Source organism: Meles meles, chromosome 6 (genome assembly GCF_922984935.1).
Source record: "Meles meles chromosome 6, mMelMel3.1 paternal haplotype, whole genome shotgun sequence".
Classification (NCBI taxonomy): Eukaryota; Metazoa; Chordata; class Mammalia; order Carnivora; family Mustelidae; genus Meles; species Meles meles.
The window spans coordinates 21,556,757-21,572,657 of record NC_060071.1 but is presented as its reverse complement, the minus strand read 5'-3'; the positions used below and the strand labels follow the sequence as shown (position 1 = coordinate 21,572,657).

At 41.2% G+C, this 15,901-nt stretch overlaps 1 protein-coding gene across 1 annotated transcript in view; it reads left to right on the top strand.

Annotated features, from left to right (window-relative positions):
* Positions 1–15,901, top strand: part of TRPM1 (transient receptor potential cation channel subfamily M member 1) — an 87,831-nt gene that overhangs the window by 46,189 nt on the left and 25,741 nt on the right. The window contains exons 17-22 of the mRNA XM_046007799.1: positions 1,194–1,422; positions 8,473–8,595; positions 8,792–8,923; positions 11,056–11,184; positions 13,736–13,987; positions 15,147–15,321. Of these exons, the coding sequence (XP_045863755.1) occupies positions 1,194–1,422; positions 8,473–8,595; positions 8,792–8,923; positions 11,056–11,184; positions 13,736–13,987; positions 15,147–15,321 (1,040 nt within the window). The remainder of the gene's footprint in view (positions 1–1,193; positions 1,423–8,472; positions 8,596–8,791; positions 8,924–11,055; positions 11,185–13,735; positions 13,988–15,146; positions 15,322–15,901) is intronic.

Sequence of the window (15,901 nt, the reverse complement as noted above, 5' to 3'; positions counted from 1 at the left end):
AGGATTCTCATGGTGATATGTCACCCTACAGCCTGTAGGACCTGAGGCGAGAGAGCATTCCTTTTCAGGGAACAGGGAAGGCCATTCCCTCACACATAATTCCTCCCTTCTGTATCCTTCAGCTCATCATTGCAATGAAATCTTGCAAAAAATGGAGAAACAAAAACTTCATGAAGGGTGATCACTTTGGAACTTTATCTTAACCACATTCCATGAAAAATGTTGAGAACAGGGAATGTTTATGATGGCCATTGAGTATTGGAATGTCATGCAGAAAATGGAATAAATTTTATATTTACAGGGGTGCTGGGGTGGCTCAGTCAGTTAAATGTCTGCCTTCAGCTCAGGTCATGATCTCAAGGTCTTGGGATCTCAACTCAGTGGGGAGTCTGCTTCTTCCTCTCCCTCTGCGCTCTCTCTCTCGCTCGCTCTCTCTCAAGGAAATAATTTTTTTAGAAGATCTTAAAAAAATTTCTATATTTGTAGTTCAACTTGTGTCATCCTCTCCTCCCTTCTCCTCAGCTTGGCTCCCATTACTTTCCCATCCTCCACCTCCAACAACGGGGCCTTTGCTGCTCTAGACCCCCATGACAACTAGAGCCTGTCTCTTTCATTGCACTGAGAGTGTTGGATTCTCTTGTGACCAGTGTGTTACTGAAATAATTGCTCACATGCAGAGAAAGGCATCCATACAAAAGTATATATTCACAAACAGAACATACTGGTATGACCAGAAGCTAGGTCAAGGAACAGGACCTTACCCAGACCTACCAGCCCTCCTGGTATCCCCTTGCAATGTCCACCTGTACACTCCATAGAAGGTAGCCATATTCTGACTTCCATTGCCACAGGGACTTTGCTCTCCTTTCTGTCTACATCCCTTTTCCATGAACAGTCAAGGGAAAGAACTTCGTCTCCTCGTCTCTGTGTCCCTGGGACCTGAGGGCAAATGTGGGGTCATTCTAAAGTCTATTTGCAGCAGGAGCAGTCAGTCCCCCAACCTGACTGAGCACAGAGCCCTGGTCCCAGCCATTCCCATCTGGGGACATACCCCATGAGCTTCCCAATCGCAGAAGATTGGAAATCAAGGATTCTGAGTCCTGTGGCTCCGTGATGTCCCTGTGGACACGTCTCTCTAACAAAGTGTGTGTGGCCACTGCAGCTTCAGTCCTGGCTGGTTTCTTTCTCTCCAGAGACTTCGGCCAGCTTGCGGTGGAGTTGTTAGACCAGTCCTATAAACATGACGAGCAGATCGCCATGAAACTGCTGACCTACGAGCTCAAGAATTGGAGCAACTCCACTTGCCTGAAGCTGGCGGTGGCGGCCAAACATCGGGACTTCATTGCTCACACCTGCAGCCAGATGCTGCTGACCGACATGTGGATGGGAAGGCTGCGGATGAGGAAAAACCCCGGCCTGAAAGTATGTAATGATATGTTGTGAACTCTGACTCTGCACCTTGCTGAGCTGGGCACTTCCTGTGGATTATTTCATTTATTCCTCTGAACAACCCCACCAGGGAGATGCCTGTCTTACAGATGACTTAAGTACTTTGCCCAGGGTCTGAGCTGGAAAGGCGTGGGTCGAGGACCTGAACCCAAGAGATCTAATGCCCAACTTAATCACTGTGCCTGGCTTACAGAGCCTGGAGTCCACCCTAACTAACTACATGCCTCCTGGACAGGCCATCTGCCTGCCATTAAAGCAGACACCTGAACTCTTTCTATAGATCCCGTGACAACTCTGAAGTTGTGTAATATTATTTTGATTGGCGATGTTTTCATTACATGGGGTTTGTAAGAGAATATGAGGTTATGAATGGGTTTGAAAAGGCTATAGTGGGTGGAAAAGTGTATTGTGATGAAATCCTAGTTCTGCTGTTTACTACTATTAATAACTAGGTTACCTTTCTTTCTGTCTTCTTTCTTTTAAGTAGGCTCCACACCCAGTGTGGAGCCCAATTCAAGGCTTGAACTCATGACGTTGAGTTCAAGACCCGAGCTGAGATCAAGAGTTGGATGCTTCACCAACTGAACCACCCAGGCACACCAACTATTAGGTTATCTTGAGGAGAGATTCTAATCTTCAGATAAGCCAGTCAGTCCCTCAGGGCAGTATTATACCAATTTCACGGGAGAGCCATGAGGGTAAAGAAAAGACACTATATGTTATGCTGTGTGGTTCTGACAAACAGAAGGCCCTCCGTGTCTTAAAAATATGAAGGGGATGCTTTAGCCCCACATGAGAACTAAGCATCAAGATTAAAATCAGTCAGATTAAATGAGTTTTTAAGGAGTCAGTGAGATCCAAGAAGAAAGTGCTTCCAGTAAATTCCAATAAATTCCAATAAATAGATGGAATTACTGAGCAGCTACAAGTATCAGAGATACAGGTTAAGGAAACAAACACAGTTTCTTTCCTTTTTTTTCTTTTTTAAATGAAAACAGTTTCTTAACAAGAAAATCCTTCATGAGAACATAGAAGGGGAATCAAATTCCAGGGAGAAAACAAAAGTTAAGGTTCAGTTAGGATTCAAACTAAAATTCAGAATGATTCTCAGTGGCTGGTTGAATGTAAAAAAGACCATTTGATCTCTGATGTAAAGAATATGATCCTTTAGGGGTTCCAGAATTCTACATTAAAATTGCCATATGGTCATACAATAAACAATATTTATATAGTACTAAAAACGGAAATGCTTTTCCTTGGTTTTCAGCTTTTAGAATAGTTCCACAGACGAAGCACTGAAGACTCGAGTAAGATTCCTAAACAGGATACAAAAGTCACCAAGTATGAAAATACAGGAGCAAAGCCACCGCTTGGGAAAACTGGGTGGTGAAAGGCAGAAAGGAGGGTAGTGAGAAGGATAATGACTCATATTATAAAGCGGGCAACCGAGAGTATCAAAAGTTGTTGAGACAAGAGATAAGGATTTCAGCTTATGACAAAGGCATCTTTGTAGGAACTGAAAATATTCCTGTGCCTAGTAAAAATGGAGCAGAGGGGGGCACCTGGGTGGCTCAGTGGTTTAAGCCTCTGCCTTCGGCTCAGGTCATGATCTCAGGGTCCTGGGATTGAGACCCGCACCTGGCTCTCTGCTCAGCAGGGAGCCTGCTTCCCTTCCTCTCTCTCTGCCTGCCTCTCTGCCTACTTGTGATTTCTGTCTCTCTCTCTGTCAAATAAATAATATTGTTTAAAAAAATGGAGCAGAGATTATATAGGATATCAATAGGTAATACATTAACAAAGAAATAGCAGTATAAAATATCACTCAGTTTATTAAAAATGTGAAATTTTTGTCAGTAAGGATGAAAACCAGGAATAGTTCAAAGTGATTATCTCAAATATAATTCAAAGATTTCTCTTGAAGACAACTGATTTGAAACTATATGTTGAAAAAACACATTCCAAACCTGAGTTTATCAACCCAGGAGAGTCAACAGCAACACATATTTTAAAATTAGTGGATTTTAGTGAAAAAGAAAAAACCCTCTGGGCATCCGGGCAAAACACAACAACAACAACAACAACAACAAGATTATTGTCAGACTTCCAACAGCAACCACTTGTGTCAGGGAGAAAAAAATGGAGTGTATCATATAAAGATACTCCCAGAAGAAAAATGACAGGCCAGGATTTTATATCCCAAAAAGTGACTGTTAAATATAAAGGGTACATACTAACTCTTACCAACAGGCAAGAACAGTCAAAAATACAGTTCCTAGGAGGCCATTCTGAAGACTCTATTAGGAGAATGAGGTTCCCAGAACCAAAATAACCAGAGAGGCATCAGTATAAGGACTAATGGTAAACCTCAGATAGATATTTATTCAGTGCTGAGACTGGGGGACAACTAAGAAGGAGAGAGTATAATATGTAATGGCTATGTGTTCTGATAATGTAGATATAATAATTATTTTCAAAAGGAGGAGATAATCAGAGCACCTGTGCAAAAAAATTACTGTTTTCTTTTTTTTTTAAGATTTTATTTATTTATTTGACAGAGATCACAAGTAAACAGGGAGGCAGGCAGAGAGAGAGGGGGAAGCAGGCTCCCCACTGAGCAGAGAGCCTGATGTGGGGCTCGATCCCAGAACCCTGAGATCATGACCCCAGCCATAGGCGGAGGTTTAACCCACTGAGCCACCCAGGCGCCCCCAAAATTACTGTTTTCAATAATCATAATTGATTATAGTAGTATTATCATTGTTATTCTGAAACTATAAAGTTAAAGCAACTGAGTAGCGAGGGATATTTTAATTCTAACATCATGTCAGTCCTTGAGAACTAGGACTCAGTGTGGAACAAAAGGAAACATGGCTACAGTCTAAAAGAGGCAACCAGAAAGCCTATAGTATTTAACTGGAAGCATCACTATGAACTTATTCTGTCCCTGACCAATGAAAAGTCTAGAAACAATGACCTCCCCAAAAGTCACAGACATCTCCAATGCCCAGACTATGGTCTTAAAATAAATTTCCCACTAAATGGAGACAGAAGTTCTTAAAGAAATGGTTCACTCCAGATGTGGAGAGCTGGAAATGTACAAGATAAGCCCTGAACATCTTCACACATCAGATGGCAAAGAAACTATCAAAGACCAGTACAGTAAGAACAAAAGCCCACTTGAAGAGGCTTCCACTGGCAAAGATGGGACAATTTGGCTTTCAATAACATTCCTAATAGCAATAGATGGAAACATATCATACATGTTTAAATCCATGAGTTTATAATCATATGCTATTACTTTAGTGGATGATAAGAAACCAATTCATTATCTGGAAGATAGTCGAATAAGAATTAAGCATTTAACCCACATTTCCTACATGATCCCAACCATGGGTAACCACTGATAGATGAAGGGAAATGTGAAAGTCTTCATAAATTTACTCCAACTAAAAATTAAAAATAAGGGGTGCCTGGGTGGCTCAGTTGGTTAAGCATCTGCCTTCTGCTCAGGTCATGGTCTTGGGATCCAGAGATGGAGCCCCACATCAGGATCCCTGCTCACCAGGGGAGTCTGCTTCTCCTTCTCCCTCTGTCCCTCCCCTCTGCTTGTACTTACTCTACCTTTCAAATAAATAACAAAATATTTTTTTATTTTTTTTATTTTTTTATAAACATATAATGTATTATTAGCCCCAGGGGTACAGGTCTGTGAATCGCCAGGTTTATACACTTTACAGCACTCACCATAGCACATACCCTCCTCAATGTCCTCTCGGTTTGTTTTGTGACATTAAGAGTCTCTTGTGGTTTGTCTCCCTTCCGATCCCATATATTTTTTTAATTATTATTTTTTTATTTCTTTTCAGTGTAACAGTATTCATTGTTTTTGCACCATACTGATCCCATATTTAAACAAAATATTTTTAAAAAATAAATGATGGAGTTAGAACATCACCAATTCTCAATACCCAGTGAATTAACAAATCTAACAGGCATCAGTGGCCCCTAAAATCACCAAGAGCTTCCTGATGAAAGAACACATTATCTACATTCTCAGCAAGGGGCTTGAACCTGGGTCTGGTCAATAAAAGTATATTGTAAAAAGCAAAAAGATAAAAGTTGAAATTAATTTTATACAAATTATATACAAAATATTATCATTTCAACATGTCAATAGGAAAAAAATCCTTAATGAGATTGTTACTATTCTGTTTCTGTTTCTGTTCTAAGTCTTTGAAATCTGATGAGTACTTTGCACTTCTGATTTAGACCAACCCCATTTCAAATGCTCCGTAGCAACATGTGACTCATAGACCCCAAACTGGACAGCCCAGGTCTAGGAATGCATGCTCAGGAGATAAAGCTGTAAAAGAACGGAAGGAACCTGTTCCTTTAAAGTCATGATGGAGGTCCCTTTGGAGATGGGCTTGTGATGCAGATGGGGTACGCGAAGGGACTTCTGCAGTGGCTGACACCTGCCAATTTTATCATGTGCGTGGGTTGCAAGGATGCTCACCTTATGATGATTCATTAATCTCTGCCTTTGTGTGTGTGTGTGTGTGTGTGTGTGTGTGTTGTATTTGTGTTTTATTTAATGATAAAAAAATATTTACAAGTTTGCCTCTGGGGAACAGGATTGAGAAGCAGAGAGATGTGGCAGGGGACCTTCTCTTTTCACTCTAAGTCCATCCAGGACATTCAGATGTTCAATCACGTGCCCATGTTCTTTGATTTTTAAAATATGAATAAATAAAATTCAGAAAAGAGACCCAAGAAAGTTGATTAAGCTTCAATTCCTTCCTTTTTTCCCACCTAATTCTTCTCTTAACTATTATTTATGCCGAGAGGTATACATAATTTTAAGCACCAAATTTCTACATTGGGAGCATGAAAATATACTTATTTTAGAGCAATAATAGTCTGGATCATTCTTTTTTGTTGTTTTTCTTTTTAACCTAACTTTTTAAAGTAGTTAATATGATACGCACAAAAATTAAAACAAAGCTATTTAACAGGGTAAATGACAAGTCTCCCTCCCACACCTGCCCCCAACTGCCCTGTTCCCACCCAGAAGCAACCACTGATACTCGTTCCTCGTGTGTCCTTCCATATATAAAGCTACTAGGAGTGACCATTCTCTCTGTATCCTCTTTTTCACAGGAGCTGGCATTATTTAGTACTATTTGGTACTATTTAGTACCTTGCTTTTTCACATAATCTGGGAGCTCTTTCCATATCATTATATAGGAAGTTCTTATTCTTTCCCAGCTGGGTCATATCCCATTATTTCAGATTAAAATTTAGTCAGTCCCCTCCGAGCCCATGGAGGGCACTCCTGTCTTGTGGTCTTGTGGTATCATACCCACTGCCACCGTGAATGCCCTTGGACACAAATGGTGTCTCACATATCTGTTAGATAAATGTTCAGAAGTGGAATCGCTGGCCCCGTGGGGATATGTGCTTGCAACTTGGATAGGTTTGACCAGCCTCCCTCCGTGGGGATGGTTCCAATTTACACTTCCACGGACAATGTAGGAGAATGTCTGTTTTCCCACAGTCTCCCCAAGACAGCGGCGGTGGGGGTGGGGGGTAAATTTTGAATTTTTCTAATCTGATCTTAAACAAGAACACCCTTGTGTAGTTACTGTGCAATTATCTTATTATGAGTGAGGGTGAGAACATTTTCCTCTCAGTACCAATGTCTCCGCTCACAGCCTTTGCCTATTTTTCTGTTGGATTTTTGGAATTTTTTCTCAATTTCTAGGAACTCCTTTCTAATTAGAAAGATTAGCCTTTTGCCTGTCACATGAGCTGCAAATATGTTTTCCCATGAGTTGTCTTTTACTTTGATTAAGACTTTTGTTGTTGTTGTTGTTGTTTTGTTTTTTGTTTTTTTGCTGTACTGAACTTTGTGCTTTTTTAAAACAAATTGATCTTTTTTTAATAGCTTCTTTTATTTTACTAATTAATTTAATTAAGATATAATTGCTTCTTGATTTGTGGGCGTAATTAGAAAGGTCTTCCTCCAACCATCCTTTTTCTGAAAAATTCTCACATGATTTTTTTTTTAGTTGTTTCACATTCTTCCCACACCACCACCTTTTTTTTTTTTTTCTTTTGTGAAATCTTTAATCTTTCATTTAGGCTGGGCAGAGGTAGAGTCCCCCTTAATTGTGTTCTGGATGATCATGCAGTTTCTCAATACCACTTTTATTAAATAGTCCATCTTTAGTCTTCCAATTTGAGGTGGTACTTTTACCTTATACTAATTTTTAAAGTGTATTTGAATCTATTTCTGGACTTTCTTTTCTATTCCTTTCTTTGGTCTATTCATGCATCTATATCGTACTATCTTAGTTATGGATTTTTTAATTGTATATAATTTTAATATATGGTAGAAAGAACCCCTTTGTAGTGTTCTTAATAATGGATCACTGAGGGAAATTTCTCAAATTCAGCACTGAGCAATGGGAACAGATTTCTGTATTGGTGATACACATCACAGTACCGATAAAAATGACAACAAAGTTTTCCATCCATGGGCCAGGCCATCCTTTTGTCTAGATCTAACCCAAATTACATTTGTCTTTTAATTATTGCTCCATACATTCACATTTACATCTAAGTCATTTCTATATAAAATATTTTCTATCTACTAAAGGTATTATTATGTATTTATTCTCACTCATTATATTTTAATTTAATGATTTACCTTCTTTGAAACTCAATGTAAGCTCTCTGCTTTTTAAGACAGGATTCCACACAATACTGCTTGTTGTCTATCTGAAATAATTTGGTGCAAGTTCTTAAATTTTTCACAGTCTGCAACTCTGCCAATATATCAAACCGAGTAAGCCACAAAACATCAGAGCAGTGACAAAGCTCTTCTAGGACTGCTCAATTTATTGAGTAACACGGAAGGTCATAATTTTAAAATTTTACATATACTAGGAACATTTTCTAGAATTGCCAGAGCTTAAAAATCTAAAAATCTTTAAAAAATTTTTTTCTCATTCTATGTAGGTTATAATGGGGATTCTTTTTCCCCCTACCATCTTGTTTTTGGAGTTTCGCACATATGATGACTTCTCATATCAGACATCCAAGGAGAACGAAGACGGCAAAGAGAAAGGAGAGGAAAATATGGTTGGTGCCACCCTTGATCACAACAGTATCAATTCACTCTCATTCTCAAAATTGTTGAGATTTCTCTTGCCATGAGTTTAGAAACCACAATAATGGGGGGACTGGGTGTAATTCTTTATTTTTGAAGACATCTATCTGTTAACTGCTGTGCATTTCCCATTTAGCAATCTGCTTGCCGTGTGCCGTTGTTTTCCAGGATGCGAATGCAGACACTGGTTCAAAAAAGGGTGATGAGGAGAATGAGCACAAAAAGCAAAAAAGCATCCCCATCGGAACGAAGATCTGTGAATTCTATAATGCTCCCATTGTCAAGTTCTGGTTCTACACGGTAAGGCTTCCTCCTTAGCATTTGCTAAGTGCTGAACACACAGAATTGTGAGACTTGAGAAACGTGTCAAACATGTCAAAGGCTTTTACAGATGTTTTAAAGTTCACAGAATTAAAATGAATTATGAAAACAAAACCAGGACTGATTTAAATCTTCAGCTGAAACTGTATCTGGGATCTTGTCTTGTATTTACATGCCTATAGGCATATGGCCCTCCTAGCCCCCAAATACACCACCTTGTAAAACAAAACAGTCCTGTTTGCTTAAGATGAAGGATTTTTTTTTAAATGCCTTTGGTAGTAAAAAACTTAGAGAAATACAGTTTTATTTTTAAACCAACAAAGATGACTCATGATTTAAACAGCAAACTCACAGGTGCCATTTTTTCCCCATAATATCAGTGGGGTTACCAAAGCAGTGCGGTAGAACCCAGATCACAAACTCCTAGAATAGGGGAGCAAGTCAAGGCCTCTCCACTCTGAAATGCACACTCACTGACCACTGCTTGGCTGCACACTTTCCTCCAGATGCCTTTGGTGGCCACGGTCTCCCCATCCCCAAGAGTGAGGCAGGAGTGTTACATCTGTAACAAGATGTGTAACAAAAAGAGTATTAATCTGGAATATCTTGTTACATCTGTAACAAGAGTGGCCCTGGCTTTACACATGCCTACTTGTGACTCTCACAGATAGGCTCTGGCTGCAGGAGGTCCCAGCAGGCAAGCAGAGGCTCCCACAACCATTGCATGCTGGGGAGGGTGGGACAAGACTTGCGACATGAAGTCCCAAGCACCAAGCTACAGCCTACACCAGGCAGGTCCTGGCATGTGGTTCCATTTGGGACTAGACAGGAGCAGGTGATGGGAGGTGAGAAGATGGGTCCAAGGCTGTAAATGGAACATTAGGCAATAGGGTAGGCAGTAGGCAGAGGAAATCTGTGTGGCGAACCAGATCAGCTGTGGACCTGGACACTGAACCTTCTGGTAGCCAAGGCTGGTGATGAGAGAAGCCGCTGCTACCCACCTGCTCTGGTCGGAACCAGCTGAGTACCGCTGATACACCTGGCCTGCAAGAGAGCTCAGCACAGGGCAGAGCCAGGAGGAGGAGGAGGAGGAGACCCAGTGTCACCCTGCACCTCTGAATACTATCTCTGACCTGTGCTGAGCTAAAACGTACTATCTCGCATGTTTTAGCGTTTCCCAGGGAATTCTGATGAAGCCCAATTTTCAGAACTGTGGTTCTAATCCTTCTGCAAAGAATAAATCTTGGGTGCAAGGGATTTTACCTATATTACTTTAAAGATTATACAACTGGGAGGGGTGGAAGGTGAATCTTAAAAAAAAAAAACAAAAAAAACACAACAACAACTGCTGCATCACAAATACACAATTGCTAGAACACCCCCCCTCCTATCACTCAACCCCACTGCCATAAGTCCTGAAGAGCCTTGGGCCAGCAAGAGGCCCTGGAGATGAAGTTTCATCCACCCCACAGTGAATCAGCCTCAGATCACCTCCCTCCACCCCAGGCCTCACTCCCATACATCTCCAAACTGTGCATCTTTTCTTGCCACAAAGATAGAGAGCATGTTGTGGCCACAGCAAAGACTAGATATGTCAGTCCTAATTGTGGGGACTCCGGACAGCTTTGTGCACCTGGGCAGACAGCTTTCACTCCTCCACTTCTAACCTCCCGTATCTCTCGGCAGTGTAAAGATTCAAGAGGGAAAATTTGCAAAGCAGGGAGAATGAGTAACATTTTCAACTTCCAGGAATGTAGAAGACACATCAGTGAAATATTAAACATTTCCCCATCTATCATAATTTTGTGCAGCTCCGTAATTCCCCCACGAGAGTGACAGTGGCCAGAAATACATCTTCATGTCGAAAATGAAATGCCAGTGTCCATATCATCCTGAGCATAAAATGCCTCCTGACCTGCCCCAAAGTTTATCTTCACTGGTGATGTGAACAGAAGGTTTCCTCTAGACGAGTCAGTCCAGTTGGAAATGCAAATTTTAGAAAACCTGTCAACCTGAAAATAGGATTTCAAAGTTGGGTTGTTTTGTTTTGTTTTGTTTCTCCAGTATGTGTTATGTCCCCAAACCCTGCTAACAGTTGTTCTGCCCTTCAGATATCTTACTTGGGCTACCTACTGCTATTCAACTACATCATCCTGGTGCGGATGGAGCGCTGGCCCTGTCTCCAGGAGTGGATTGTCATCTCCTACATTTTGAGCCTGGCATTAGAGAAAATACGAGAGGTGATTACGCCAAAGTCCTGTCCCAGGCCCACTGAACACTAACTTCAATTCAGATATAGCTTCTTACTGCAACAACACTCCGTGCAAATCATGAATGACATGATACCATGATACCATGGTACCTTTTTCTCTTTTGGGCTTTCACAATCCCAAGTTTATTCCATTCCCTTGCTTAAGATGTCTACGTCTTCTGCTTCTGATTTGAATTTGCAGATCAAAACACAAAGCAGGGACGCCTGGGTGGCTCAGTGGGTTAAGCCTCTGCCTTCTGCTCAGGTTGTGATCTCAGGGTCCTGGTGTCAAGTCCTGCATGGGCTCTCTGCTTAGCAGGGAACCTGCTTCCCTTCCTCTCTCTCTGCCTGCCTCTCTGCCTACTTGTGATCTCTCTGTCTGTCAAATAAATAAATAAAATCTTTTTAAAAAAACCACAAAGCAAAAAAAAATGATGTTTAGTAGTAAAAACAGTCTCAGGTCCTGTAAAAGTGATAATAAATGCTGCCAAGAGATAAACCAATTACTACAACAGGGAACAAATTTTGGTTGTTTACTGGGAACTGAAACTAAAAACAAAGAGAGACCCAAGATGATGTTTTACCTACAACTTAGGACTCAGAATCATGACTCCCTACCACCTGCAATGGGGACTCTACCTTCTTATTAAGGAAGAGCTCTCGGGAGATTCTGAGAGTATGGCAGAGGAAAGAAGTCCAGGTACTTTTCTTCAAGTTTTAACTCACTATATTAGCTTGTAAAGAGAAAGCTTGCATCCAAGTAAAAAATGAATTTGAACTGGAAAAGCACACAGAAGCCTTTGATGTGCCTCTTCCAACTGATACGGACCCAGTACTATTATTTTGCCATTGTTATTAACCCTTTCACTGAACTGAAAACAAACAAACTAACTAAAAAACAAACAAAAAACCATTACTGGCAATTCCTTCCCAGCCAAGGTAGTTTGATGCTGTCAGTCTAATGAGAGTCTGAGACACAAAAAAGTGCAGAATCCAACATCTTACAACCCGTCTCCTTTGCTACTAGTCTTTCTTTTCCAGGTGGCTTCAACAAAGTCTGCAGGCGTTACAACTGGGATTCCCCAAGTGGCCTGCCATGCCATCCCTATGCCACCATGATCCCACTGAGCACCAGCCATGTGCTAAAATACTGCTCTTTTTTAAAAAAATATTTTATTTATTTATTTGACAGACAGAGATCATAAGTAGGCAGAGAGGCAGGCAGAGGAGAAGGATGGGAAGCAGGCTCCCTGCTGAACAGAGAGCCCGATGCGGGGCTTGATCCCAGGACCCTGAGATCATGACCTGAGCCAAAGGCAGAGGCTTAACCCGCTGAGCCACCCAGGCGCCCCTAAGATACTGTTCTTTATTCTAGAAGATCACCCTCTAGTTACAGCTCGCCCCCCCCCCCCCCCCCCGCCCCAGGCTACAGTGTACACAGGTGGTTAAACTAGTCAATCCCTTCTGTTTTGGCCAAAAACTAGACACCACCCCATCCCATCTGTGGGATCTCCAGGACCAACCCAGTCTCCATAACTAGAGGGGTGTCATATGGCCAGCAGATCCCCACCTTACTACACACCATAGCGGCATCCATGGGGTTCACTCTCTGTGTATCGTGGCATGCTGTTTGTTAAATGTTTTTAATTTTACCCTGAGGAAGTCGTGATTTTTAATCAGTGGTTGGTTATTTTTTTAAATATTTATTTGAGATTTTTGTTTATTTATTTGACAGAGAGCACCAGCAGGCAGAGAGGCAGGCAGAGAGAGAGGAGGAAGCAGGTTCCCCGCCGAGCAGAGAAACCGACGCAGGGCCTGATCCCAGGACCCCGAGATCATGACCTGATTTATTTGAGAAAGAGAGTGTGCATGGGGGGAGAGGCAGAGGGAGAGTCTCAAGCAGACTCCCTGCAGAGCACAGAGCCCAACAGGGGCTCAGTCTCAGGATCCTGAGATCGTGACCTGAGCCATAATCCAGAGTCAGATGCTTAACTGACTGAGACACCCAGGACCCCTAAATAAATGGTGATTTTTAAAGGGTAATATCTCAAGGAGGAGAAAAATCATTTAAACTTCCCCTGACTTCTCATATCTAAGTTGCAAAGGAATTGTGGCAAACAAACATCTAGCCCAATTCTGCCATCTCCACCAGGTAGATTACACTTTCGTGAGACCACCTGGGTGTATCTCCGCTGTAGACTTTTCCTCCTGGACTAATTCTGGAACGCGGGCTGACAGGCACATATCCAGAGAATTAAAAAGAAATCAAGAGGCAGCTGCTTTAATTTTACCCAGAAGGACATAATTTAGAAGGCATTTCCTGAGAATTTGTGAAACACTGCATCTAGGAATATAGAGGATTCCATGGAATTTCCCTTTCAAGATATCTTTCTCCGTCTGAGAAGATTAGTCTTTAAAGGTCTTAAGCAGGAAATGGGACCAGATGCCCTGGAATGTTCCACCAGTCCTATCTTTCCAAGATTCTAAGAGGCTTCCAACACAGCACTCCCTGTTTATTGTTCTTTGGCAATTGTTTTCAGATCCTCATGTCAGAGCCAGGCAAACTCAGCCAGAAAATAAAAGTTTGGCTTCAGGAGTACTGGAATATCACGGATCTCTTGGCCATTTCCACATTCATGATTGGAGCAATCCTTCGCCTACAGAAGCAGCCATATATGGGCTATGGCCGAGTTATCTACTGTGTGGATATCATCTTCTGGTACATCCGTGTCCTGGACATCTTTGGTGTCAACAAGTATCTGGGGCCCTATGTGATGATGATTGGAAAGATGGTTAGTACTGGCATTCCATTAGGAGCTAGAGACATTGTGGTTGTGGTGAAGACCTGAGACCAGGCCTTGGGTGTGGCTTTGTTAGACTTCACTTGGTCTTTCCGTTGCAGTTGGTTTCTTGCAGGAAACATTTTTGCTTTAAAATACATAGTTTTCCTACGTGTTAATACTGCGTGTATATGTATATACCCAGTATATACTACTTTATATAGAGAAATATATCTACTGTATATATGAACAATACTAATACTGTATATGTATATGTATGTGTATATATATTATATATACATATACTATATATATATATATATATATATATATATATATAGCAATAATCTGGCTCATAACACGGGATGAAATCCAGAAACAAATGGGGCCTAGGGTCACTCTCCCTCCTGTATTCCAAACACTCTTCAGCCCATGCACTCTGGCCTGGAGTGGGCACAGGCAATTCATGTTATAAAGGCCAAGACAAATCGATGGCAACATTTCTTCCAGATTAAATCATACAATATGAAAGAAAAAAAATGAGCAAGCAGATCATCTTTATATCACCTAAAATAGCTTCCGTGTTAGGACTGGTCCCAGAGGAGAGGAAGTCTCTTAAGTTTAGGAATAACTCTTTATAGCACAAGCCATTTTGAGTGAAGGAATATATGGTTTAGCTTATCCTGGCAAGGGCTCTCATCTTCAGGGATATCCAAAATTAGGAATTACACCAGTTCAGTATTCACAGTAACTAGAGCATTGCTCACTGTAACCACGCAGCATTTGTGTAATGAATGAATAAATATTCTGTACTCTCAATTCGTTATCTTGTTCCTTTCTTAGATATCTCCTCCTCTGTCTCCCTGGAAAATTCCCATGCTTACCCTATAATTCTTCCCTTTCTCTATTTGCCATTGTTAAGAGAGGAATATTTGTTTATGGGCAACAAAAGCGGAGAAGAGTAAGAGCAAATAAGGAAGTCAACGTTCTAGAATAAGATGTATGTATTGTGTAGCGTATAAAAACTAGGAGTCCATGGATGGGATGGAGAGGAGGGAAAGAGGCTCTCTTCATCCTAATTAAACCCTCATGAAGTCATCAAGGAGAGCAAAAGCAAGAGAACCTGGCCCATGAGTCAAAACAGTAAGGGAAGCATTTTCTTTCTATTCAGATGATTGACATGCTGTACTTTGTGGTCATCATGCTGGTTGTGCTGATGAGTTTTGGAGTAGCCCGTCAAGCCATTTTGCACCCAGATGAGGAGCCTTCCTGGAAATTGGCCCGAAACATCTTCTACATGCCCTACTGGATGATCTATGGAGAGGTGTTTGCAGACCAGATAGACCGTAAGAATAGAATCGATAGTAAGATTCTCTTCCCTGCTTCTGAGGCAGATGATCAGTTCCAAATTAATGGAAGAGCATGTGTTAATTTGGAAATGAATTACTTTTTATTCTGCCACAAACATCAAATTATTTTATGAAGGAATAAGTGCAGAATATGCAATGTGGATTTTTGAGCCATCCGTCATTTGTTCTATTCTAAAAACCATTAACCAGAATTTTGAAAGAGTCTCCCATTCTTTTAGCTGGACCTGGTGAACATCTTATCCCGTGAATATAGTCCCAGTGCCAATATCCAAATCTCTTTCTACCCCCAGACAGAGTGGGTAGTGTTATTCCAATAGACTGAGATGGTAAGCATGACAGGGTGACTGGTGCCTCGTGTCACCCTCGTCTTCAGGCTTCTTCTCTGAAGTCCATTATCCACATGGCTATCGATTTCCTCTTCACTTATGGGGTTCATTTTTTTTAAATTTTTATTATCAACAATAATCTGAATGTTAGCAGAGGAAATGAGCCATAATCCTATGTGAATTTCTGAGGGGCCCAGGACTCAGCTCCTCTCCAGGCTGAGCTGCCAAGT